At 41.7% G+C, this 27,900-nt stretch overlaps 2 protein-coding genes across 2 annotated transcripts in view; one reads left to right on the top strand and one right to left on the bottom strand.

Annotated features, from left to right (window-relative positions):
- The window catches only part of LOC106089657 (putative transporter svop-1), a 197,297-nt gene that overhangs the window by 136,656 nt on the left and 32,741 nt on the right, over positions 1-27,900 (bottom strand). The gene's annotated exons all lie outside the window — the stretch shown is intronic.
- LOC106089658 (uncharacterized) overlaps positions 5,420-27,900 on the top strand; it is a 40,352-nt gene continuing 17,871 nt past the window's right edge. Inside the window, exon 1 of the mRNA XM_013255584.2 lies at positions 5,420-6,398. Within this exon, the coding sequence (XP_013111038.2) occupies positions 6,176-6,398 (223 nt within the window). The 5' untranslated portion in view covers positions 5,420-6,175. The remainder of the gene's footprint in view (positions 6,399-27,900) is intronic.

Raw genomic sequence — 27,900 nt, 5'->3', positions numbered from 1 at the left:
CCGATATAGCTGCTATATAAACTAATCTTGGATCTTGACTTCTTGAGCCACCAGAGGGAGCAATTCTTATCCGATTTGGCTGAAATTTTGAACAACGGCTTCTACCATGACCTTCAACAAACGTATCCCATATGGTCTTAATCGATCTATGGCCTGATACAGCTCCCACATAAACCCTACAAGGCAAAATTTTTATCCGAATGGAGTGATAATTACCCAATGACTTCTACTATAGTCTTCAAAATTCAACTCACTTATGGACCGAATCGGACTATAGCTTTATGCTATTGAAGATACAATAGCATAACAATTCTTATTCTCCATTATTCTTTGTTTGCCTAAAAAGTGATACCACACAAAGAACTCGACAAAAGCGATATAAGGTGGAGGGTATATAAGATTCGGCCCGGCCGAACTTAGCACCCTCTTACTTGTTTTTATTTTTTTAATTCTCATACGAAAAACATTTTCAAAACAAATTTATCTCTGAAAATCTAATTAGGCCCCATTAAATACACAATTAACTTTCAATTGTTGTTATTTCAATCAAAAATATAAATATCAAGAATGCTCATCATTCATGAATTCAGGATTATAAACAAAGCATGTAATAAATCTCTGTGCCATTAAGTAAAACCCCCAGTAAAAGTGTGCTGACCTTCTGCTCTCTCTCTCAGCTGCCAAGAAAAAAAAAAGAACGAAAAAAAGGCATAACCATGATAAACATGTTGCTATAAATTTCATGGGGTATCACAACTATAATACCCACCTGGTTCAGGGACAGGGCAAATATTTATTTGTATATCCGTCGTTTTTGTGTGCCGTCATTTCCTTTAAAAGCCGATAAAGTATCCGATCTAAAAACGTGCTAATATAAACTAATTTATTTACGATATGGCAAATAACCGTAAGACGTCTATTTATCCACTCGATTATTTTGTTTATTTTCGGGCCACCCCCCTAAAAGATTAAATCGATTATTTATTTATTAAAAGCGAAACGAAATGCATAAACAATGGAAATATTTTCTTTGAAACATTCAAAATATGAATGAAACAGATCATTCAAATGGACAGATGGCGTACTACGTTCATTGGCATAATGTGGTATGGTATGTGTGTGTGCAAGTGTGTGCGGGGCTGAGTGTACTTGTGTACGTGTGTGTGTGTGTGCGTTTGTTCATCGCACAACACCAAATGCCAAAAACAGCAACAGCAACAATAAAATAAACAAAACGATGATTTCTTTAGAAATTGTTGATGAAAACAAATTGAAGCACATCTCATGAGTAAAGCGTAGTAGTCGTTGTGTATGGGTGTGTGTGGGTTGCCATGGTTGGAGACAATGACACCCCCTCCCCACGCCCATACACAACAAATTTCCATACCAAACATCACCATGAAAGAGGTGTAATGTGCTTGCAAAAGAGTTGTTGCGAGTATGAGTATCCACGAGCATAACAACCAGCCAGAGTATGAGAGAGTGTTGCGCCAAGTGCCACCTACAACTTGTTACGACGCTGAGTTTATATTAACCCCTTTCTCCCTCCTCATTTGCTGCTGTGCTCTGCTTTGCTCCATCCTCGCACACTTTATGCCTTTTGTTTTAATTTACAAAAGCAAATTTTACGTAAATTAAAAACAAAACAGGCAGGCAACAAGGAATGTCAGAACTCTAATAATGAGAGTATTTGCCTCTATAATACGCTGTGTGTTTGCAAGTGTTGTGGCTGCTGGTAGTAAGGCTGGCTGTTGAGAGCAAATGTTGTGGGAGTGTGAGCACGAAAATTGTTTTGAGTTTAGCATTTTAGCGTTTTTCTCTTTCCATAGGCTTTAACAAGTAGCAAGAATCGATTTAAAATCAAAAATAAACCTTACGGTTTTTTGAAGTTCTTAATAATATCTCTTAAAAAAAGGACGAAAAGAACTCTACATTGAGTTACTTGAGGATTACAATGGGGGCCATCACCTTGCTGGCGGTAGTATTGCCAATGACCTTTTATACCTTAAATACAAGAAAGAAGAGTAATCTTATTGGTCAGCTCACGGGATAAAGTCTTTACAAGTAAGGAACGGCTAAAGTTGGGCAACACCGAGCATTTGAAACTCTACACCACATAGGGTATGCTATCTAAATCGTCGTTCAATTTGAAATGTAGCATTTCTATGAAAATCCGGCCCTTAAATGGAAATCGGCCGACACGGGATAACTATGAGCACCACACGGGCTGAAACTTTGAGCTCCGACTTGTGTGGTGTCCATTGTTATCACGGGAAGCTAAGCTGAAAGCTACCTGACGCGTCTACAGGTTGCGAATGGTGGAAAACTTCGTTTTTATGAGGAGTAGCTGCAAATGCGGCCGCGGGCAGTCAGCGCTTTTGCAAGGAGGGTCTCAGTGAGTAGTCAGTTGGCCGTGGCTGTTAATTAAATACCGAGTGCCAAATGATACTCGAGATAACAAGGCGAGTTATTGGCGCCTTTAAATAACCAAGGGCCAACATCAGAGTCTGTTCCCAGGTTAGGGGCGGCTGAAGGCGAGCCTGGGATCTTGGAGCAAGCGGCTTGCCACAATTAGGGATACACGGGCGATCCCACACAACATATGCAGTTGGGACGCTGGGCCAGTAACCTGTCCCCATAAAACTATGAGAACTACTATGAGAAACAAAGGAATAGTAAAAACCGACCCCCTCTAACTTTGACAACCCACGCAAACGAAAATTGGACCATGACGTGCGGATCCATACCTGGAATGTCCGCACTCTCTATGGAGACGGTGAATTACACATTCTGGCGGATGTATTAGAGAAGTACAAGGCAGATATTACCGCCTTACAGGAAGTGTGATGGACCAGGAATGGCGTCACAGCAACACCAAATGGTGGCGAACTTTGCTATAGCTGCCATGAGACGAGACCTGAATTTGGCTGTGGATTTATGGTTAGTCGGAGACTGAAATACTTTGTTTTCAACTTTACTCCAGCCGCCCCTAACCCACAAGATTAGAGGCGACTGGAGACGAGCATTGAATCTTAGAGCAAGCAGCTCGCAACAACGAGGGGTACATGTGCGATCCCACAAGACCCATGCGATTGAGGCGCTGGGCCAGTAACCCTCCCCCGGAAAACTATGAGAATCACTATGAGAAACATAGGAATAGTAAAAACGGAGCCCCTAACGTTGACAATGTGAGGATCTATACCTGGAGTGTACGCACTCTCAATAGAGAAGGTGCAGTATACGCACTGGCGGCAGTATTGGAGAAGCACAAGGCAGATATTACCGCCTTACAGGAAGTGTGATGGACCAGGAATGGCGTCACAGCAACACCAAATGGTGGCGAAGTTTTCTATAGCTGCTATGAGACCAGGCATGAATTTGGCTGTGGATTTGTTATTAGTCGGAGACTCAAACACCTTGTCCAGCTATACTCCGGTGGATAAGAGGCTAGCCACAATTCATATAAAAGCCAAATTCTTCAACATCAGCCTTATTTGTGCCCATGCCCCGGCGGAAGACAAGGATGAGCAGACCAAGTATATTTCCTATAGGCGTCTGGGGAGAGAATATGACTGCTGCCCCGACACATGATATTAAAATCTTTCTGGGCGATCTTAATGCGAAGATAGGGAAGGAAGACATCTTTGGTTCAACAGTCGGAAAGTTTAGCCTCCACGAGATAACTTCCGGGTATAGATAACGAGATAACGAACCTTGTATAGCTTCCATATAAACCGATCTCCCGATTTGACTTCTTGAGTACCTGGAAGTGCCATTTTTGTCCGCGTTAGGTGAAATTTTGCATGAAGTGTAACATTATGATATCCAACAAACTGTACCAACCAAGTACGGTCCAAATCCGATGTCCCGATTTGGCTTCTTGAGCCCCTGGAAGCCTCCATTTTTATCCGATTTGGCTGAAATTTTGCACATAGTGTTCTTTTATGACTTCCATCTGTGCCAAGTACGGTCCAAATCGGTCTATAACCTGATATAGCTCCCATATAAACCGATGTCCTGATTTGGCTTCATGAGCCCCTGGAAGCCGCAATTTTTATCCGCTTTGGGTGAAATTTTACATGAAGTGTAACGTTATGATTTCCAACAAACCATGCCAACCAAGTACGGGTCAAATCGGTCCATAACCTGATATAGCTCCCATATAAACCGATGTCCCGATTTGGTTTCTTGAGCCCCTGGAAGCCGCGATTTTTATCCGATTTGGCTGAAATTTTGCACATAGTGTTCTGTTATGACTTCCAACAACTGTGTCAAGTACGCTCGGAAACGGTCCATAACTTGATATAGCTCCCATATAAACCGATGTCCCGGTTTTGCTTCCTGACCCCTAGAAGCCGCAATTTTTGTTCCATTTCACTGAAATTTTGCACATAGTGTTCCGTTATGACTTCCAACAACTGTGCCAAGTACGGTCCAAATCGGTCTATAACCTGATATAGCTCCCATATAAACCGATGTCCCGATTTGGCTTCTTGAGCCCTAGAAGCCGCAATTTTTGTTCCATTTCGATGAAATTTTGCACATAGTGTTCCGTTATGACTTCCAACAACTGTGCCAAGTACGGTCCAAATCGGTCCATAACCTGATATAGCTCCCATATAAACCGATGTCCCGATTTGGTTTCTTGAGCCCCTGGAAGCCGCCATTTTTATCCAATTTGGCTGAAATTTTGCACATAGTGTTCCGTTATGACTTCCAACAACTGTGCCAAGTACAGTTCAAATCGATCTATAACCTGATATAGCTCCCATATAAACCGATGTCCCGATTTGGCTTCTTGAGCCCCTGGAAGCCGCCATTTTTATCCAATTTGGCTGAAATTTTGCATAGAAAAAAGTTTTGAAATTGTTATAGATTTTAATCCTAGTAAATTTTGTCATACGTCTTTATTTGGTTTTTGTTTCGCTTAAGTTACTCTTTATCATTTTTGTTTTTTGTTTTTTCTTCTTGTTCTAATTTTCTTTTTCAAAATTAGGTCAATATATTATTTAAACATTTCCCCCACGTACTATTTTATTGGATTTATTTCCTTAAAAGAGTTGACAGCACCGAGTACTTCCCATTGTTGTTGTTGTTAAGAAGAAAAACAAAAACAAGAGGAAACATGCAAGCAACACCATAGGTATTTCCTTTTAATACTCTCATGTCCACTCATTTAAGGAGAGAGAAAGAGAGTGAGAGAGCGAGAGTCGTATAACCCAATAAAGGCAAACGAGAGTAAAGTTACACGAAGAGCTAGAAAACACTTTCTCTCTCTTTGTACAATGAAGCGAAGGCAAGACAGACGCACATACACACACACACACACGAATGCGAGTATAGGCGAGTGGGAATGTTTTCATTGAGTTTGGTGTTGGAAGCAACATTCGCATTGGTACGTAGACAACTGGACGGAACGGATATTTTCAAAATCATTACAAATGCAGTTGCACACGGTAACGGTTGTTGGTTGTTGTGGCACGGCAATGAAAAGCGAAAACGAGTGTGGCATATTATTAGAAGCAGCGGAAACGATAGCGATATTTTAAACATTTAAAAAATACCACAACAAAAAAAAAACAAAAACCAAGGGGCAAGCAAGGAATTAAGAAACAAAACAAAAGCTAAAGTGAAACAAAATAGAACATTAAGTGATAGAAAAAATTGCTAAAAAATAAAAAACAAAAATAAAAAGAGAAACTAAACACACATACATACAAACGAAAAGCATTTCAATCAACGACAATAACAACAAAAATTAAAAAAATATAAATCTCAAAAAAATTCTATCTTTTAGTAAGGAAATCTAATGCATTTATTCAAACGGCAACACAAAACGCAATTTAACATATCAAAGTAACAAAAATCAATGAAACTAAACGAAGGCTTATTCTTTAAATCTTTAATTCAAAAAACAACATTCGTTGCAAGCAACTAAATCCCCCACACAACAAAGTCAACAAGAGAAAATTTAAGTAAAATCTCATTACAACAAGTGTTACAAGAACACCAAACGAAGTGCAACGCCAACAAAACACAAACAAAATCAAATAGCAGCTAACAAACAAGCAGACAGTTAGACACACCGAGAGTCTCAAATCTACATAGACAACGACAAAAAAAAGGAACTCAGAGTGCATTATCATCGTACACATACACAGCCAACAGCAGCACCATGAATTCAAAAGTGGGCTCGTTAGAGGAAAAAGTCAAACTGCCGCCTACGGAAACAATTAGTCGCTGCTATCAGCCGCAGGGCAATCGTAAGGTCATTCGCATCTTAACCGTCGCAGTCTATGTGCTGTGCGTCTCATTGGCCGCCATAATGCTGTCGCTGTATTATATATTCATATGGGATCCAACGATACGCCCATTTGTGACCAAAGGCAATAATTGTGGTAAGAAGAAGTTGTGCCAAAAAAAAAATAAACATCAACAAAAAACAAATGCAAAAACAAAATTGAAAGCCAAAAACCAAAACTAATCATAGAGTCCACAAACACTAACCAAAGTACAGGGCAATAGCAAATGTAGCCAATAACCACATGATGATGATGACAGCTACGGCAACGACAACGGGCCAAATGGCCCGGCTGCCAGCCTGTCATTCAGTCCATTGAACAAACCAACCAGCCATACAAACAAGCAAAAAAAAACTGCCATAGCAAACCACCAAACTCTGAGCAAACAAATTCATGGCCTAAAAAATGCCAGAAATTCCATAACTAAACCAAACAAGAACATCTGCAATCAATTATGCCCTCCAAGCTTACCTCCCCCTTAGCTTACCCCAAACAGAATACAGCCAACGAACTCACTACACCCCAGCTCAGCTCAGCTCAACAACAACTCAACAACTCCTTTACCCAAATCGCCTGCTGTCGATCCTTTTCACCTCTGGCCCTGCAACCCCCTCCAAACTCCTAACCACCTATCTGCACAAATATGTAATGAAATTAAAAGTTTTTGTTGTTGTTGCCGATGCTGCTGCCACTCTTGTTGTTGTTGTTATTGTTGTAGTAGTTGTTATATATAGATAACAATTAATTGTTACACAGCTTGTACTACTGCTGCTACTGCTGCTGCTGTTGCTGCTCCACAGCCAGCTTCTTCTTCTTCTTTTACACTTTTCCTCATATTCTAGCCAACAGCTATGCTGATGGCACATATGAATATATATGTGCCACAATACGTATATACACATATGTGACAACATGTGTTTAGGTGTGTGTGTAAGTGTGTGGGAATGCATATGTGTTATACTTTGCCAACTACACTCGACTACGAACGACATACACTTTCACTCTTTCATATGCATGAAAGACGAAAACTCAACATCGAGTTGTAAGTGTGTGAATGTGTGCGAGTGTTAGCATAAGTAGCACTAAACGAACAAAACTGTTGCCTACATTAAGGCGTCAGAGTCAACACAATAGCAACGTTTAGCGTTCATTGCATGCATTTTAAAGTGCTTCTACTAAAAACTTGTTTATGTTGTTGCTGCTGCTGCTGCTGTTGCAGCTACTGTGGCTGTTGCCATTGCAACGAGTGGGTAATTCAATTAAGCTTTTATGTAAAATGTGGTTACTTTAACACTTTCATCTCAGCATAGCAGACAAAAAAAAGAGTTATATTGCCATATTGCCTATTCGTGACTGCAAAGTAAGGCAAAGGGATTATTAAGTGGCCTACATGCAATGTGCATCACTTTGGACTAGAAACTACAAAGAAAAGGCTGCTTAAAAAAAAAGAAAGCCAGAAATAAATCAAATGGGCACATTGAGACACTCCCAGATTTAAAAACTATAGATAGAAAGTTTATATAAACAAAATTACAATCAAAATATACAATTTTGGCAAATATTTTACAAAATCTTATTTTAATGAAATCGTTTTTATAAAAACCACCGGGGCGGATCTTGGGGACCCTCCACCATGGATTACGCAAAAAATTTACACAAAATTAATTAAGTTGAAGGGACTAATTTAACGCCACATACCAAATTTCTGCCAAACCAGGCAAAAATTAAAGCTTCTAAGAACCGAACAAGGGTAATAGAGAGATTGGTTTATATGGAAGCTATACCAGGTTATAGACCGATTTGAACCATACTGGGCACAGTTATTGGAAGTGGAAGCAGACCACTACGCGCAAAATTTCACTCAAATCGGGCAATAATTGCGGCTTGTATGGGCTCAAGAAGTCAAATCAGGAGATCGGTTAATATGGGACCTATATAAGGTTATGGACCGATTTGGACCGTACTTGGCACAGTTGTTGGAAGTCATAGCAAAACACTACATGCTTAATTTCAGCCAAATCGCGCATGTGGCTTCCAGGTGCTCAAGAAGTCAAATCGAAGTCAAACATTTGTTGGAAGTCACAACAGAAAAGAATGTGCAACATTTCAGCCAAATCGGACAAAAATTGCGGCTTGTAAGGGCTCAAGAAGTCAAATCAGGAGATCGGTTAATATGGGAGCTATATACGGTTATAAGCCGATTTGGACCGTAATTTGCAGAGATCTTGGAAGTCGAAACGGAAACCCGCATGTCAAATTTCAGCCAAAAATTACGGCTTGTAAGGGCACAATAAATAAAATCAAGAGATCGGTTAATAGGAGAACTATATAAGGTTATAGACCTGGGACCGTACTTGGCACAGTTATTGGAAGTCATAACAGACAACAATGTGCAACTTTTCAGCCAAATCGGAAATAGGACTTGATAAATGCGATTCATATTGGAGGCGGAGGCCACCATAGCGCAAAGATTGGCATGTCGGCCTATGACGCTGAACGCCTGGGTTCGAATCCTGGCAGATACATAAGAAAGATTTTCTGGCGGCATTTGTGAGGTACTTTTCCATGTGAAAGTTCTCCCCAAAGAGGTGTCGCTCTGCGGCACGCCGTTCGGACTCGGCTATAAAAAGGAGGTCCCCTATCATTGAGCTTAAAATTGAATCGGACAGCACTCATTGATTTGTGAGAAGTTTGCTCCAGTTTCTTAATGGAATGTTCATGGGCAAATCTGCATAAAAGCTTCGGGCGGGCCGAATGCTCTACGCTTTTATTTGTTATCTTGCTGCTTGCTTGCGATAATGTTAACACACCTCAATTAAATAATCTTCTAACTCTTTGACATGCTTCAGCTTTCAAAATGGACTCAAATTAACGCCAACTAGTTCATACCTTGAAATCGTATTACTTCTCCTAACTAAATATTCTTTTTTTTTAATTTTTAGATGAAACAGGTACGTGATGAATAATGAAAATTTGTTGATAGCAAATTTCTATGTGTTAAAAAATTATAAAAAAATCTTTATGAATTTACTAACTAATCTGTCTACAAAAGTGGTCCAAGGTGAAAAAAAGAAGAATAAAAATCCAAAATTTTGTTCAATATTTAATATTTTCTTTGATGAAAAGAAGTAACGAAGCACGAAGTATGCTATATTTTCGCAGACTCGTACAACAAAGAGTTACCAAATGTTTGTCCAGTAGTACACTGAACGAAAATTTGATACCAACGGTATTGAGAAAAGGGTAATATCAAAACAATACCATATGGTATTGATGATGTAAAGCATTATTAACACCATACGGCATTGTTTTGTTATTAATTCTCGGTGCTGCTTAACTATCAATACCAATGATACAATACGGTACCAATTTTTGTTTCGGTGTATAAGCACACAAAATCACTGTTTTAAATTATTAATAAGAAAAATGTAATTCAGTAAATAACTTTCAACCTATGGATTGATTTTTAATAGTCATACGAGAATATGCTAATGATGACTTAACTGGAAACGCTTGACATTCAAAACTGGCATTTGCTTAAAAGGTGTTCAGCGTATTAATTTTATCGTTTTTTTTTATACCCACCACTATAGGATGAGGGTATACTCATCTAGTCATTCCGTTTGTAACACCTCGAAATATTCGTCTAAGACCCCAAAAAGTATATATATTCTGGATCGTCTCGACATTCTGAGTCGATCTAGCCATATCCGTCCATCCGTCTGTCGAAATCACGGTAGCGGTCGATCACGTAAAGCTGGCCTCTTGAAATTTTGCACAGATACTTAATATTAACGTAGGTCGTTGGGGATTGCAAATAGGTCATATCGGTTCAGATTTAGATATAGCTCCCATATAAACTGATCTCCCGATTTGATTTCTTAAGCAATTACAAGCCTCAATTTTGGCTGTAACTTTGCATGTGGTGTTCTGTTATGACTTCCTGCAACTGTGTCAAGTGCGGTTCAAATCGGTTAAAAATCTGATGTAGCTCCCATATAAACCGATTTCCCGATTTGACTTCTTGAGACCCTGGAAGCCGCAATTTTTTTTTCCGATTTGGCTGTGACTTTGCACGTGGTGTTCAGTTACGATTTCCAACAATTGTGCGAAGTATGGTCCGAATCGGTCTATAACCTGATATAGCTTCCATATAAACCGAACTCCCGATTTGAATTCTTGAGTCCTTACAAGCAGCAATTTTTGTCCGATTTTTCTAAAATTTTGTATATAGTGTTCTGTTAAGACTTTCAACAACTGTGCCAAGTACGGTTCAAATCGGTTAAGAATCTGATATAGCTCCCATATAAACCGATTTCCCGATTTGACTTCTTGAGCCCCTTGAAGCCGCAATTTTGTTTCGGTTTGGCTGAAACTTTGCATGAAGTGTTCCGTTATGACTTCCAAGAGCTGTGCTAAGTACGGTTCAAGTCGGTCAAGAACATGATATAGCTCCCATATAAACCGATTTCCCAAATTGACTTCTTGAGCCCCTGGAAGCCGCAATTTTTGTCCGACTTGGCTGTAACTTTGCATGTGGTGTTCCGTTAGGACTTCCAATAGCTGTACCAAGTACGGTCCAAATTGGTCTATAACCAGATATAGCTCCCATATTTTAGCAGAATTTATGGTGGTGGGTTCCCAAGATACGTTCCGACCGAAGTTGGCATGTTTTTACTTGATTCTTTTGCCCTTTGTCATAGTGGCATTTCTGGTTGTATCCTTTTCTGTATCCAACCTCTTTTTGTCTATCTGTCCGTCTGTATGTCTGCCAAGTTTATTTTTTTGGTTGGTTGTTCCCCTAAATATGTCCCCGAAATTGGTCGACAAACAATTGGTAAGTCGGTAAATTCGCGATTAATACCCAATGTGTAGGTAGATGCCCATCTCTACCCTTCCTTACAATCCGTTGGGGTGTGGGCAAGGAATTATTCCCTAAATCTGAAACACCTTTAATTTGAGAATTTTTTCTCTCATGACATTATATCTTAGCCATTCCACTACTTGCTTAATTGCAAGGATCTCCGCTAGATACACAATGCAGTGGTCAGGTAACCTTTTCGAAATGGCCTGTTCCAGATCTTTAGAGTACACAACAAGTAACAATGCGTTTAGTTCTGCCGGGCCGAACTTTGGATACCCACCACCTCGGGCATACATGAAAACCACCTTTCGTCAAAATCCGGTGAAATATGCATACCTTATGCCTCATAGCAGCTATATCGAAATATGTTCCGATTTGGACCAAATACTAATAAGTACAATTGTGTATAACAAATTATTGGTCTTGTTAGTAGCTATATCTAAAAATAAACCGATCTGAAAGACACGAATGTCGAAAAGCCTCACATAAGTCACTATGTCAAATTTCGGTGAAAACGGATTACAATTGCGCCTTTAATTGGGCCATAAACTTAAATCGAGATATCGGTCTATATAGCAGCTATATCCAAATCTGGACCGATCTGGGCCAAATTGAAGAAAGATGTCGAAGAGCCTAACACAACTCACTGTCCCAAATTTCGGCGACATCGGACAATAAATGCGCCTTTTATGGAGCCAAGACTTTAAATCGAGATATCGGTCTATATGGCAGCAATATCCAAATCTGGACCGATCTGGGCCTAATTGAAGAAGCATGTCGAAGGGCCTAACACAACTCACTGTCCCAAATTTCAGCATAATTGGACAATAAATGTGGCTTTTATGGGTCTAAGACCCAAAATCGGCAGATCGGTCTATATGGCAGCTATATCCAAATCTGGACCGATCTGGACCACATTGACGAAGGATGTCGGAGAGCCTAACACAACTCACTGTCCCAAATTTCAGCAAAATCGGATAATAAATGTGGGTTTTATGGGCCTAAGACCCTAAATCGGCGGATCGGTCTATATGGCAGCTATATCCAAATCTGGACTGATTTGGGCCAAATTGAAGAAGAACGTCGTAGGGCCTAACACAACTCACTGTCCCAAATTTCAGCAAAATCGGATAATAAATATGGCTTTTATGGGCCTAAGACCCTAAATCGGCGGATCGGTATATATGGCAGCTATATCCAAATCTGGACTGATTTGGGCCAAATTGAAGAAGGATGTCGAAGGGCCTAACACAACTCCCTGTCCTAAATTTCAGCAAAATCGGATAATAAATGTGGCTTTTATGGGCCTAAGACCCTAAATCGGCGTATCGGTCTATATGGCAGCTATATCCAAATCTGGACTGATCTGGGCCAAATTGAAGAAGAACGTCGTATGGCCTAACACAACTCACTGTCCCAAATTTCAGCAAAATCGGATAATAAATATGACTTTTATGGGCCTAAGACCCCAAATCGGCATATCGGTTTATATAGCAGCTATATTCAAATCTGGACCGATCTAGGCCAAATTAAAGAAGGACGTCGAAGGGTCTAACACAACTTACTGTCCCAAATTTCAGCAAAATCGGATAATAAATGTGGCTTTTATGGGTCTAAGACCCTAAATCGGCGGATCGGTTTATATGGCAGCTATATTCAAATCTGAACCGATCTGTGCCAAATTGAAGGAGGATGTCGAAGAGTCTAACACAACTCACTGTCCCAAATTTCAGCAAAATCGGATAATAAATGTGGCTTTTATGGGCCCAAGACACTAACTCAGCGGATCGCTCTATATTGGGGCTATATGAAGATATAGTCCGATAGAGGCCATCTTCGAACTTAACCTGCTTATGGACAAAAAAAGAATTTGTGCTAAGTTTCAGCTCAATTTCTTTATTTTTACAGAATGTAGCGTGATTTCAACAAACAAACGGACATACTGACGGACGGATATGGCTAGATCGTCTTAGATTTTTACGCTGATCAAAAAAATATATATATATATATATATATATGGGTCGGAAAAAAATATTTCGATGTGTTGCAAACGGAATGACAAAATGAATGTAAGCCCATCCTTCTCATTCAGGGTGTATCCACACTGCCTGAAACATCGGACATTGTATCACAGAAAACACAGTGTCCGCAACCGCCACATGACCAAAGAGAACGCTCCCTTAGCCTCACGGCAGTATTCGCAGCAATTTGTCTAGATGTAGCATTAAATTCAGTGCATCAGATGGTGTCGTTCTCAGTGCCGCAGTGATGCACAAACAAGCCATCCTTTGGATCCGTTTGACTATTGAACAGTAGGTGGACTTTTGAAACGCCGTCCGCCAGACCACAACACCCTATAGCATTATAGATCTGACAACTGCAGTATATACCCAGTGCATGACGCGTGGTCTTAACCCCAACATTTTTTTCAGTGTACGCTTTTTGCAGACTTTAACATAATCCAGGGCGGAATACAAGATACTCGATTCCTTATTTGATTACAAGTAAAATTAATAACAGCTTCATAATAAATAAATTCTCTCTAAGCAAACGGCACATAAATAATTTGTTATAAATACCTTTCTACTCCAACTCACCGTCTCGCTCACCCTTAAATTAGTTTTCGCTTACAAAATTTATTTCACCAATTAATCTTTAATAACAATTAAGCAGCGAATCCATTATCTTTGATTGCAATTATCAATGATTTAATTCCTTTCAAAAAGGCAAACGAGGACAAACTTATGCCTAATCCCATTTTTTGCCGGGCCACCAAGCCAAAGCAACCAAAAATGTACGAAAAAGTGCTGACGTTCCATTATGGGCAACATTCTTAATTACAATATATAAAAATTAGATTATCACTTATTAATATTACTTTTCCGCCAACAGCAGCCTAACTCGATGCTTGGCAAAGGGGCCTCAATGTATAACGAGGAAGGAGAAATCTTTTGAAACGATTTGCCTTTCCCCAAAACCCATACAAACACACAGACTTACGCTCATACGCACATAAGTTATTAAACCCAAACAAGAAATCCTAAAACCATTATATTTGGGCATTAGTTTTAAGCCTAAACAAATGATTGTACCCGCACACATACACACAGACAAACACTCTCTCATACACATGCACATACCCTAACACACACAAAATAATCATCTACTTATAACAAAATTTGTTAACTTATTCACCAAAACAAAAAAAAAAGAGAAAACGCAACATGAGGCACCCCTCTAAATCTAACCACATACCCCCGCAACCCCTTCTAATCTTGCCACTGTCAAAAAGTCACAATTGTGCTGACGCCTTAATGTAGGCAAAATCTTCATACCAAAACTACAGGCAGTCAGACGTTTGGCTCCTAACCTCTCTCTCTCTCCCGCTCTGTCTCGCTTTAAGTAGATCCCTGAATACATTTTCAATATTTCACAGCATAGAAATGCTTGCAGAAAAAAAATGAAATGGTTTGTAATCATTTGTCAAGATGATTGCTAACCATTTTTTCCTCCTTTTTTTGGTTTTTCTTTTTTTGTTGTTACCCTGCCAAAGAACAAAATTAAAAGAGCACAAAATGTTGCTTGGTTTGAGCCCCAAACTCTGCTTAGTTGATTGAACGCCTCAATGTAGGCAATAAATTTTCTTATTACTCCTACTCTTCAGGGGGTGCGTATGCGTTCAGAGTTTGGTAGTTGGAGTAGCAGAAGTAGCACTCAAGTGCTCGTGCAAATGTGTAATAAAAATTAATATGTACACAGAGAAAAATAATTAGCAATTGCCCTATTAATTATTTAATGGATTTGCAGCACAGAGCTGTTTCAAAAGAAGCAAACAATTCAGTTAGCATTCATTTGTGAAAGTTTTTCCATTTTTATTTGATTTGGTTAATAAAAGTTCAAAGAGTTAAGGCCAACATTTGAATTTGGTTGAACGGTTGTGTAGAGTCAATGGGTTTTTTTACTACCCTAAGCAAGAATATCTCGGTTATGATATAAGGCCTTACTGAAAATTTGACCAGTGTAGTGGTTACGCCATATTCCTCTGGTCTGCAAATGCATCTGAACGAAAACACCTGGTTAGGGTCTTAAGGAGAAGAACAATCCAACATCACAATAAGATCAAAGCAAGTAAAAGAAAGCTAAGTTTGGCCGGGCCGAATTTTGGGAACCCACCACCATAGATTCTGCAAAAGTATGGGAGCTATATGTGGTTATATACCGATGTGGACCGTACTTGACACAGTTATTGGGAGTCATAACAGAACACTATGGACAAAATGTCAACCAGATGTCAAATCGGGAGATAGGTTTATATGGGAGCTATATCAGGTTCTTGACCGATTTGCACCGTACTTTATACAATTGTTGAAAATCATAACAGAACAGGAAGGAAGGACGGACAGACGGAAGGACGGACGGAAGGACGGACGGAAGGACGGACGGAAGGACGGACGGAAGGACGGACGGAAGGACGGACGGAAGGACGGACGGAAGGACGGACGGAAGGACGGACGGAAGGACGGACGGAAGGACGGACGGAAGGACGGACGGAAGGACGGACGGAAGGACGGACGGAAGGACGGACGGAAGGACGGACGGAAGGACGGACGGAAGGACGGACGGAAGGACGGACGGAAGGACGGACGGAAGGACGGACGGAAGGACGGACGGAAGGACGGACGGAAGGACGGACGGAAGGACGGACGGAAGGACGGACGGAAGGACGGACGGAAGGACGGACGGAAGGACGGACGGAAGGACGGACGGAAGGACGGACGGAAGGACGGACGGAAGGACGGACGGAAGGACGGACGGAAGGACGGACGGAAGGACGGACGGAAGGACGGACGGAAGGACGGACGGAAGGACGGACGGAAGGACGGACGGAAGGACGGACGGAAGGACGGACGGAAGGACGGACGGAAGGACGGACGGAAGGACGGACGGAAGGACGGACGGAAGGACGGACGGAAGGACGGACGGAAGGACGGACGGAAGGACGGACGGAAGGACGGACGGAAGGACGGACGGAAGGACGGACGGAAGGACGGAAGGACGGACGGAAGGACGGACGGAAGGACGGACGGAAGGACGGACGGAAGGACGGACGGAAGGACGGACGGAAGGACGGACGGAAGGACGGACGGAAGGACGGACGGAAGGACGGACGGAAGGACGGACGGAAGGACGGACGGAAGGACGGACGGAAGGACGGACGGAAGGACGGACGGAAGGACGGACGGAAGGACGGACGGAAGGACGGACGGAAGGACGGACGGAAGGACGGACGGAAGGACGGAAGGACGGACGGAAGGACGGACGGAAGGACGGACGGAAGGACGGACGGAAGGACGGACGGAAGGACGGACGGAAGGACGGACGGAAGGACGGACGGAAGGACGGACGGAAGGACGGACGGAAGGACGGACGGAAGGACGGACGGAAGGACGGACGGAAGGACGGACGGAAGGACGGACGGAAGGACGGACGGAAGGACGGACGGAAGGACGGACGGAAGGACGGACGGAAGGACGGACGGAAGGACGGACGGAAGGACGGACGGAAGGACGGACGGAAGGACGGACGGAAGGACGGACGGAAGGACGGACGGAAGGACGGACGGAAGGACGGACGGAAGGACGGACGGAAGGACGGACGGAAGGACGGACGGAAGGACGGACGGAAGGACGGACGGAAGGACGGACGGAAGGACGGACGGAAGGACGGACGGAAGGACGGACGGAAGGACGGACGGAAGGACGGACGGAAGGACGGACGGAAGGACGGACGGAAGGACGGACGGAAGGACGGACGGAAGGACGGACGGAAGGACGGACGGAAGGACGGACGGAAGGACGGACGGAAGGACGGACGGAAGGACGGACGGAAGGACGGACGGAAGGACGGACGGAAGGACGGACGGAAGGACGGACGGAAGGACGGACGGAAGGACGGACGGAAGGACGGACGGAAGGACGGACGGAAGGACGGACGGAAGGACGGACGGAAGGACGGACGGAAGGACGGACGGAAGGACGGACGGAAGGATGGACGGAAGGACGGACGGAAGGACGGACGGAAGGACGGACGGAAGGACGGACGGAAGGACGGACGGAAGGACGGACGGAAGGACGGACGGAAGGACGGACGGAAGGACGGACGGAAGGACGGACGGAAGGACGGACGGAAGGACGGACGGAAGGACGGACGGAAGGACGGACGGAAGGACGGACGGAAGGACGGACGGAAGGACGGACGGAAGGACGGACGGAAGGACGGACGGAAGGACGGACGGAAGGACGGACGGAAGGACGGACGGAAGGACGGACGGAAGGACGGACGGAAGGACGGACGGAAGGACGGACGGAAGGACGGACGGAAGGACGGACGGAAGGACGGACGGAAGGACGGACGGAAGGACGGACGGAAGGACGGACGGAAGGACGGACGGAAGGACGGACGGAAGGACGGAAGGACGGACGGAAGGACGGACGTAAGGACGGACGGAAGGACGGACGGAAGGACGGACGGAAGGACGGACGGAAGGACGGACGGAAGGACGGACGGAAGGACGGACTGCACAGGCTACACAGACGTGTAGCCTTTGTAGCGAATCTCCGAGCCCAATATAGGCAGCCTCTCTTCTTATCGGTGACAGTTTTAGGATTGGTCAAAACTGACCAATCTTTTTTTTTGAGCGCAACGATACATTTCTGTTGAGCCTTGATTGCCCAAAGGCAATCAGTCTGTATAGGCCCTGACACAAGCCTGCATCGTCACAAACTGGAGGAGACTCAGGAAATTCCGCAATGACATCGGAGTATACAGATGACAGCCCATTGACTATTCTACTCCAATTGTTCCTAGGTATACAGCCCTGTTTTTCTCCCTTGTCGACAACTACTATCACCAAACTGTCCTTAGCCACATTAGCAAAGGTTCGTGGACCCATCTTACTGTTGTTCGCCCTAGTTCTTGTAGGCACCCTCCAGGTGACCTTTTCCGATTCTAGACGTGTAGCCTGTGCAGCGAATCTTCGAACCAATTAAGGCAACCTCTTCCTATCGGGGAGAGTTTAAGAATCAATCGCACCAAGCCTCTCAATAACCTTGAGAGCGATGCGCCTCTTATAGACTGAAATACCTGTTTAAAACAAATTCTATCATTGGGTGACAGGAGGCCAACGTAGCGCAGAGGTAAGCATATCCGCCTAAGACGCTGAACGCCTGAGTTCGAATCCTGGTGAGACCATTAGAAAAAATTTTCAGCGGTGGTTTTCCCCTCCTAATGCTGGCAACATTTGTGAGGTACTTTGTCATGTACAATTTTTTCTCCATAGAGGTGCCGCACTACGACACGCCGTTTGCACGCTGCTATTAAAAGGAGGCCCCTTATCATCATTGAGCGTAAACTTGAATCGGACTGCATTCATTGATATGTGAGAAGTTTAGCCCTGTTTGCATCATGGCATGACCCCATTTAGTGTTGCCATTTGATGACCCCCAACTAGTGTTGCCATTTAATGACCCCCAACTAGTGTTGCCACTTCTTGTTTGTCTATTTGTATTAGCATTTCTAAGCTTTTAGGCTTGTTCAACTTTAATTTTGTTAAAAAAAAAACTCTAAACAAAAGATTTTTACTAAAATTTTTTCTTTCCCATTTTTTGTTTACAAACATCTTTGTGATATTTTTCAATGTGTGCTCTGTCTCATTTACAACAAACACATAATAATTTGTCAGCATTTGAAGTTGAAATAGAAAATGATGAAACAATACTGCCGTCATACAACGACCAGTATGTGTAGAAGTGTGTTGAGCAATGAATCGGTATGAGGGTTTTAATCCTCCACCCTTTCCAACTTAGCTATCTCATAGACCAGTGGACCGACACTTCAATCTCTTCAGCCTCATGACCATGCATTGATGTCTCAACTTATGAACTTGGTTTGTGTTTGTGGTAAATGCTCTTGCGGTTGTTGTAGCTGTTGTTGTGGTTTGTGTTAAACAAATTAAGTTAAAGTTCTAAATGTCCAAAACATTACGAGAGATTCATTCAAAGAGGAGAGGGGGGGCAGTAGTAGTAGTCATTATTGCCAAAGTGCCACTTAAAAATGTTAAATTTCAATGTCTCTAAAAGTGATGAGAAGTTGGGGGGAGAGAGGGGGAGAATGATAAAGTGCCGGGTGAAAGGAAATGAGGAGGTTGTTATGCAAATGCCATTGAGTAAGCTCTACGCACAATTAAATGTGGAATTTTCATTACGAAAGAGAAATTGTTTAAGTCCTAACAAATCGGTTTGGTTTTGCTTAATTATGTACACACACACACACACACTTACACAAGAGACTGAAAGTTTTCCCTTGGTTCAATGCCACAATTAAAATGTCCTTTTAAAGGCTTAACGTCAATTGGAAATGATACAAAAGTTTCTAAAAACTTTGTATCAGCAAACAATGAGTCTTTTGTAAATGGCAGATGAAAGGGACTACAAGTTGGAAGTCAGATGAGACTCTCTTTGCCATCTCCCTAGCACTTTAACTACTTTTTGCATTGGTATTAAATCAAGGACCCTTCGTGAGAACAAATTGAAAATATTCTCATGTTCTGTACGAAATTATCTGAAACTTGAAAGTGGAAATCGTTGATATGTTTTGCTAATAAGTAAACAGAAATTAAATTCTTTTAAACTGAAATTTTTGTGAAACCAAGCCAATTTACGAGCTCACTTATGCAAAATCGTTACGGCAAGTGATGGCATGTTTAGGGCATATGGGGAAGATGATGGGAGCATTTCCTATGTCATTGCCCGACTTTCGCGGCTAACAGACACCGGTACTTAGGTGGGGACACCATACCAGACATGAACCAACTTAGGGCAGTGGTATGGAAAACAATTAAGGATTTTCTAAATAGCACGGAATTCCTAACTTTAAATTTTCTTTTTCGATGTTACTTTTTAGTTTTTAGAGCGCTCAACAAGCCGAATACTGGGTAAGGACTCTCTTTTTAAACTAACCTAACCTAAGCCAATTTTGAATTATGCCTCAAACCAGAGATTCAAAAATTTTGCCAGGGCTTAGTACCCCGTAATGTGGTGAGAGTTCGCATCGCATCTCATCTCATTTCCGGTTTATTTTGCCTTCCTTACCAGTCCTTACAACTCCGATGTGGTTGGAGAGTCGAAAAGTAATGCCAGGTGTGCTTCACTAGCTCCCTGTCTCAGCACCGTTGCATCCGATGTTGACAATTCTGGGAAAAAGAGTTGGTTTATATTTTAAAGACAAATAACGCAGGCCCTCGGCCGAGTACCAGTGTAGTAGTTAAAATGGTTCAGTCCAGACACTTTGTTCCGATTCGTCTATGGCTCCAGAATTGAGGCAATATGAATCTGGCCCTTGCCGTTTTTCTCTATCAGAGCGTATGTAGCGGTCTCACTCCTGCGAAAGTTTATCTATTGGGTTGCCCAAAAAGTAATTGCGGATTTTTTAAAAAAAAAGTAAATGCATTTTAAATAAAACTTAGAATGAACTTTAATCAAATATATAATTGCCATTTTGTTCGATAACCTTTTGCCATCTTCCTGGCAAATTTAGTTTTCCACGCTCATAGAACTTCTGGCCTTTATCTGCAAAAAACTGAACCAAGTGCGATTTTATAGCCTCATCATTGCCGAAAGTTTTACCATTTAAGGAGTTCTGCAAAGATCGAAATAAATGGTAGTCTGATGGTGCAAGGTCAGGGCTATATGGTGGATGGATCAAAAGTTCCCAGCCAAGCTCACTCAGTTTTTGGCGAGTGACCAAAGATGTGTGCGGTCTAGCGTTGTCCTGGTGGAATATGACACCTTTACGATTGACCAATTCTGGTCGCTTCTCCTTGATGGCTGTGTTCAATTTGTCCAATTGTTGACAGTAAACATCCGAATTAATCGTTTGGTTCCTTGGAAGCAGCTCAATATATACCACACCCTTCCAATTATGATTCGTTTTAAAAAATTCATTGCGTTTAAGGCGCATATCACAAGCGTTGATTCGGTTTGTTAAATGAATTTCTTTCAATACATGTGGTACCCAAATATCAAGCTTTTTCACCAGTCCAAGACTTTTTATATGATAATGAACGGTTGATTTTGGTATATTTAACTTCTCTCCTATCTCACGCTCAGTTACATGTCGATCCAATTCGATTAATGCTTTGATTTGGTCATCATCAACTTCATTTGGCCGACCTGAAAAATCCGCAATTACTTTTTGGGCAACCCAATAGATGACCTCAATCATTGGCCCTTTAAGGTTGTAGTAGCCAAAACTCAGTCGGCCCATCCGACTTTTGCCCTTCCTTACTGGTTTTAACATAAGGCTGTCGCACGAAAAATTCTACTTTTTCATTACGATTAGAGTACACTCTCCAAATTACCAAGTGGACATGTTGACGACAGGCCGATTTACTCTATGACACATAAACAAAAGGCATTTGAGAGTAGATTCCAAATCTTAACCCAAATATCTGCAAAAACTTTGCAATCAAGGATCTTGTTTTTAATCAACTTCCAGTTTCTATGGAATGCCTTACACAGAATTAATTGTCTAGCATCTATTTGTTATTATATTTTTTTAAGGTAAAAAATGGTGTTACCCTTTTTCTAACATCCTTTAGGATTTAAACTCGTCCTGGCTTGGAGTAATACCTACTAGCACGGCCTGTCTCAAGGACCCTCTTTCCTTTTTAAGGGTCTTTTGTTTTAAAATTACTTTTTTACTTCAGTCAACATTTTCTACACCTCCTACTTCTTTAGTTTGGCCTCTAGCCCATTCATCAATGGTCGATGTTAAATAACTCTTAGTCTACCTCCTTCCACCTTCTTTAACTCAGCACACATTCTAAATCTTTGCAATTGCAAATCCGTCTACAGCCATCATTGTGGCGCCGCTGTTGCACCGTTTAACCTCCCATTTGTTGTGGTTGTATGGCGCACAATGATATTAGTGATGGTGGTGGTGGTGGCGGTAGTGGTGTTGGTGTTGCTGTGATATGATGTTAGTTTTTGTGCAAAATGGCAACAGTAAGAAGAGCAACAAAAACAACATCAAAAGAAGTGGAAGTTCAAATTTAAAAAGGGAAAAAATAAAAAAAAAGCTTTCCTGTAACGGTTATTTGTGTAAACGACTACGGCGACGACGACAAGAGTATTATTGCTACTTTTTTTTTGATATTTGTGTAAGTGTTTGTGTGAGTGCATTTTTGTTTTTTCTTTCCTTGCTCACTGCCACTAGGCAAAATGTAGGTCAATGGGTTGTCGTACTCAATCCGTTTTGTTTTTTTCGAAGAGTAAGACGACGACGACGACTAAAACAGACTGACATCACACTATACTCTTACTTGCATACACTCACACACACACACACACACTTTCGTTTACCGACACACCTATGTAGTAACACCGCCATAGCAAATGTAAAATACCTCTAACACAGCCAGTTGCACACACACACACACACACGCTTTTAGTCACAGTCACTCAATGGTAGCCACAGCCACATGACACACAAGTGTAACGTTTTGATTGAGACCAGTGTTACCACTTGAAAAATGTTTTTGAATTAAAAATTCTCAAAAAGGGAAATCTAGCAAGTCTTTGAAATAAAAGACTACTTCATTCTGGTCTAGGCGAAGTAAAAACAAGTTCTTAGGCAAAGAAGAAGTAGAAAGGCTACTTGAATTATAATTTATATGTCATTTTATTGAAACTATAAGACTTTGTGAGTTTGGTTTAACTACAAAACTATCAGTAAAGGGAAAAGACCTAAAACCATTTGCTGATATAAAATTTTTGTTTTTTTTTAGTTTTATAGAAATAATTTTCATAATCCGGAATTTACATTTATTATTTAATTTAATAAATGCTCTGAATTTGATCAAAATCTGCTATAATCTTATATTGGGTTGCCCAAAAAGTAATTGCGGATTTTTCAGGTCGGCCAAATGAAGATGATGATGACCAAATCAAAGCATTAATCGAATTGGATCGTCATGTAACTGAGCGTGAGATAGGAGAGAAGTTAAATATACCAAAATCAACCGTTCATTATCACACAAAAAGTCTTGGAGTGGTGAAAAAGCTTGATATTTGGGTACCACATGTATTGAAAGAAATTCATTTAACAAACCGAATCAACGCTTGTGATATGCACCTTAAACGCAATGAATTCGATCCGTTTTTAAAACGAATCATAACTGGAGATGAAAAATGGATTGTTTACAACAACGTTAGTCGAAAACGATCATGGTCCAAGCATGGTGAACCAGCTCAAACCACTTCAAAGGCTGATATCCACCAAAATAAGGTTATGCTGTCTGTTTGGTGGGATTGGAAGGGTGTGGTATATTTTGAGCTGCTTCCAAGGAACCAAACGATTAATTCGGATGTTTACTGTCAACAATTGGACAAATTGAATACAGCTATCAAGGAGAAGCGACCAGAATTGGCCAATCGTAAAGGTGTCATATTCCACCAGGACAACGCTAGACCGCACACATCTTTGGTCTATCGCCAAAAACTTTGTGAGCTTGGCTGGGAACTTTTGATGCATCCACCATATAGCCCTGACCTTGCACCATCAGACTACCATTTATTTCGATCTTTGCAGAACTCCTTAAATTGTAAAACTTTCGGCAATGATTCGGCTATAAAATCGCACTTGGTTCAGTTTTTTGCAGATAATGGCCAGAAGTTCTATGAGCGTGGAATACTAAATTTGCCAGGAAGATGGCGAAAGGTTATCGAACAAAATGGCAATTATATATTTGATTAAAGTTCATTCTAAGTTTTATTAAAAATGCATTTACTTTCTTTTAAAAAATCCGCAATTACTTTTTGGGCAACCCAATATTTTGCCGACTCGCTAACTGCAACTTGCGAAATATTCGTTATGCAAATTCAAATTGAATTTTTATACCCACCACCATAGGATGAGGGTATACTAATCTAGTCATTCGCTTTGTAACAACTGAGTCGATCTAGCCATGTCCATCCGTCCGTCGTTCAAAATCACAATAGCGGTCGAACGCATAAAGCTAGCAGCTTAAAATTGTGCACAGATACTTAATATTGATAAAGGTCGTTGGGGATTGCAAAGGGGCGATATCGGTTTAGATTTCAATTTAGCTCCCATATTAACCGATCTCTCGATTTGACTTCTTGAGCCCCTGGAATCCGCAATTTTTTTCCGATTTGGCTGAACTTTATTGAACATAGTGTTCTCTAATGACTTGCAACAACTGTGCTAAGTACGACCCAAATCGGTCTATAACCTGATATAGCTCCCATATAATCTGATCTCCCGATTGGACTTCTTGAGCCCTTGGAAGCCTCAATTTTCATCGGATTTGACTGAAATTTCGCTCATACTGTTCTGTGATGACTTCAAACAACTATGCCAAGTACGCTCCAAATCGGTCTTTAATCTGATATAGCTCCCATATAAGCCGCGATTTTTATCCGATTTGGCTGAACTTTTGCTCATAGTGTTCTGTTATAGCTTTCAACAACTGTGCCAAGTACGGCCGAATAGATTTATAACCAAATAGAGCTCCCATATTTTAGCAGAATCCATGGTGGTGAATTCCCAAGATTCGGCCCTGCTGAACTTGGCACGCTTTTACTTGTTGTTTATGTTGCATTATATCAAACACTGTGGCGTATGAGTTATACACTCCATGTTTAAGGAAAAAGTATTCATACGCCACAATGTACCACATGCACATCCTGATCAAAGATTATTTTCGCATTTACCTTAGTGCACACGCCTTACGGTGGTTGAATAACAAAACACAAAGGACATTGGACTTTGTCGATTGTAGGCATCCCTTATTTTATTGTTTTTACTTGCAACCGGGGACATTCGTATCATTGAGAAGAAGGTCCGCTATTTAGCCTTTATATTGGGTTGCCCAAAAAGTAATTGCGGATTTTTTAAAAGAAAGTAAATGCATTTTTAATAAAACTTAGAATGAACTTTAATCAAATATACTTTTTTACACTTTTTTTCTAAAGCAAGCTAAAATTAACAGCTGATAACTGACAGAAGAAAGAATGCAATTACAGAGTCACATGCTGTGAAAAAATTTGTCAACGCTGACTATATGAAAAATCCGCAATTACTTTATGGGCAACCCAATATATACAGCGTGCTTAGGACTTGATATACTTCGTGTTTATATCCACCCCCAAGTTATACGCCGACAGAGGCCTATATACCTGTTAGTCTTACTTCTTTTCTTTTCAAAACCGTGGAGCATATATTGGACACATGATAACGAGTACGATACACTGCAAATTGCTCAACCACATGTCAAAGAAACATCGGTGGTAATCGCACTGCAAGAGGTTGTACCCAAAATAAAAAAAAAAAAAACAAGTAAAAGCGTGCTAAGTTCGGCCGGGCCGAAGCTTATATACCTTCTTCTCTTCTTCTCTTCTTAGGCAAAAAAGGATATAAGAAAAAATTTGCTCTGTTATTAGAGCGATATCAAGATATGGTCCAGTTTGGACCACAATTAAATTATGTGTTGGAGACCTGTGTAAAATGTCAGCCAATTCGAAAAAGAATTGCGCCCTTTGGGGGCTCAAGAAGTAAAATAGAGAGATCGACTTATATGGGAGCTGTATCGGGCTTTAGACCAATTCAGAACATAATAAACACGTATGTTGAAGGTCATGAGAGAATCCGTCGTACAAAATTTCCGGCAAATCAGATAATAATTGCGACCTCTAGAGGCTCAAGAAGTCAAGATCCCAGATCGGTTTATATGACAGCTATATCAGGTTATGAACCGATTTGAACCTTATTTGACACAGTTGTTGAAAGTAAGGATAAAATACGTCGTACAAAATTTCATTACAATCGGATAAGAATTGCGCCCTCTAGAGGCTCAAGAAGTCAAGACCTAAGATCGGTTTAAATGGCAGCTATATCAGGTTTTGGACCGATTTAAACCATACTTGGCACACTTCTTGGATATCATAGCAAAACACGTCGGGCAAAATTTCATTTTAATCGGATAAGAATTGCGCCCTCTAGAGGCTCAAGAAGTCAAGACCCAAGATCGGTTTATATGGCAGCTATATCAGGTTATGGATCGATTTGAACCCTACTTGCCAAAATTGTTGGAGATCATAGCAAAACACGTCGTGCAAAATTTCATTACAATCTGATAAGAATTGCGCACTCTAAAGGCTCAAGACCCAAGATCGGTTTATATGGCAGCTATATCAAAACATGGACCGATATGGACCATTTACAATACTAACCGACCTACACTAATAAGAAGTATTTGTGCAAAATTTTAAGCGGCTAGCTTTACTCCTTCGGAAGTTAGCGTGCTTTCGACAGACAGACGGACGGACGGACAGACAGACGGACGGACATGGCTATATCGACATAAAATGCCGCGACGATCAAGAATATATATACTTTGTGGGGTCTCAGACGAATATTTCAAGTAGTTACAAACAGAATGACGAAATTAGTATACCCCCCATCCCATGGTGGAGGCTATAAAAACTTTCTATTCCGGATTGTAGGCCGGGTCCTAAGGCACTGAATAAGCCATGTGCAGAACAAACAGGCAAGAATAAGGGATAAGGTGAAACAAGGGAACGTGACCACCATAAATGACCTGCTACGGACCCACTACAATGCGGACGATGTTAAAGCACTTTTATGTGATAAAGATCCGCATCAGATGGCACAGTACTGAGCTAGACCTACAGGTCTGAATCCTAGGTAAAGTTAGGTTTAAGTGGCAGTCTACCACTCACTTAGACGTTTTCGTTCATTGTGATACCACAGGTAGTTCCTACCGTTGAACCAACCAAATCAATTTAAAAATCCCAACAATTTGCGAACGTTCACATCCCCTACATCAAACAGGCAAAGAAATGAGAACCTAAAGTGAAACTCCTTCTGACTGCCAGTGCGGGATACACACACAGAAGGTGATCTATAGTCTCTTCTTCTACGATGTCCTCACAGCTTCGGCAAAAGTCGTTACTGGCAACCTTCAGTCATCGGCATGTTTTCCGATTAGACAGTGGTCTGTTATGACGGACACAATGACTGACATCTTAAAGTCTAGAACAGGCCACATAGTTTTTGAATGTTCACTGCCACCTCTTGGTGACCATCTATCATTGATTGTCCTTCGGGCCTGGTCCTGACAACTTAGCTTACATGTCGCTAGAGGCATACTCACTGACTCTTACTTAAATAGTGAATGCCAATGATACTCGGGATGACAAGGCGAATTTTTGGCAGATGGCCAACATCTGTGTCTGTTTCCAGGTTAGAAACGGCTGGAGGCGAGCTTCGGATCTTGGAGCAAGCCGCTCGCGACACACGGACCACCCTAACGTTGACGACCCATGCAAACGAAAAAAGTACCATGATTTGCTGATATGCACTTGCAGTGTCCGGACTCTTTATAGGGAAGTAAACACATAGGCGGATGTATTGGAGAAGAACAAGGCAGATATTATCGCCTAAAAGGAAACGCGAAGGATCAATAATGGCGCCACAACAACAACGAACTAAACTATAGCTGCCATAACACGAGGCATGCATTTGGCTGTGGATTTGTGGTCAGTCGGAGTCGGACTGAAACACGTTGTCTCAAGCTTTACTCCGGTGGATGAGAGGCTAGCCGATGGAAGAATAGATTGAGGATGGGAGCAG

This window comes from Stomoxys calcitrans, chromosome 4 (genome assembly GCF_963082655.1).
Source record: "Stomoxys calcitrans chromosome 4, idStoCalc2.1, whole genome shotgun sequence".
In the NCBI taxonomy this organism is placed as follows: Eukaryota; Metazoa; Arthropoda; class Insecta; order Diptera; family Muscidae; genus Stomoxys; species Stomoxys calcitrans.
The sequence above is the reverse complement of the archived record's forward strand: the minus strand, read 5'-3'. Positions and strand labels throughout refer to the sequence as shown.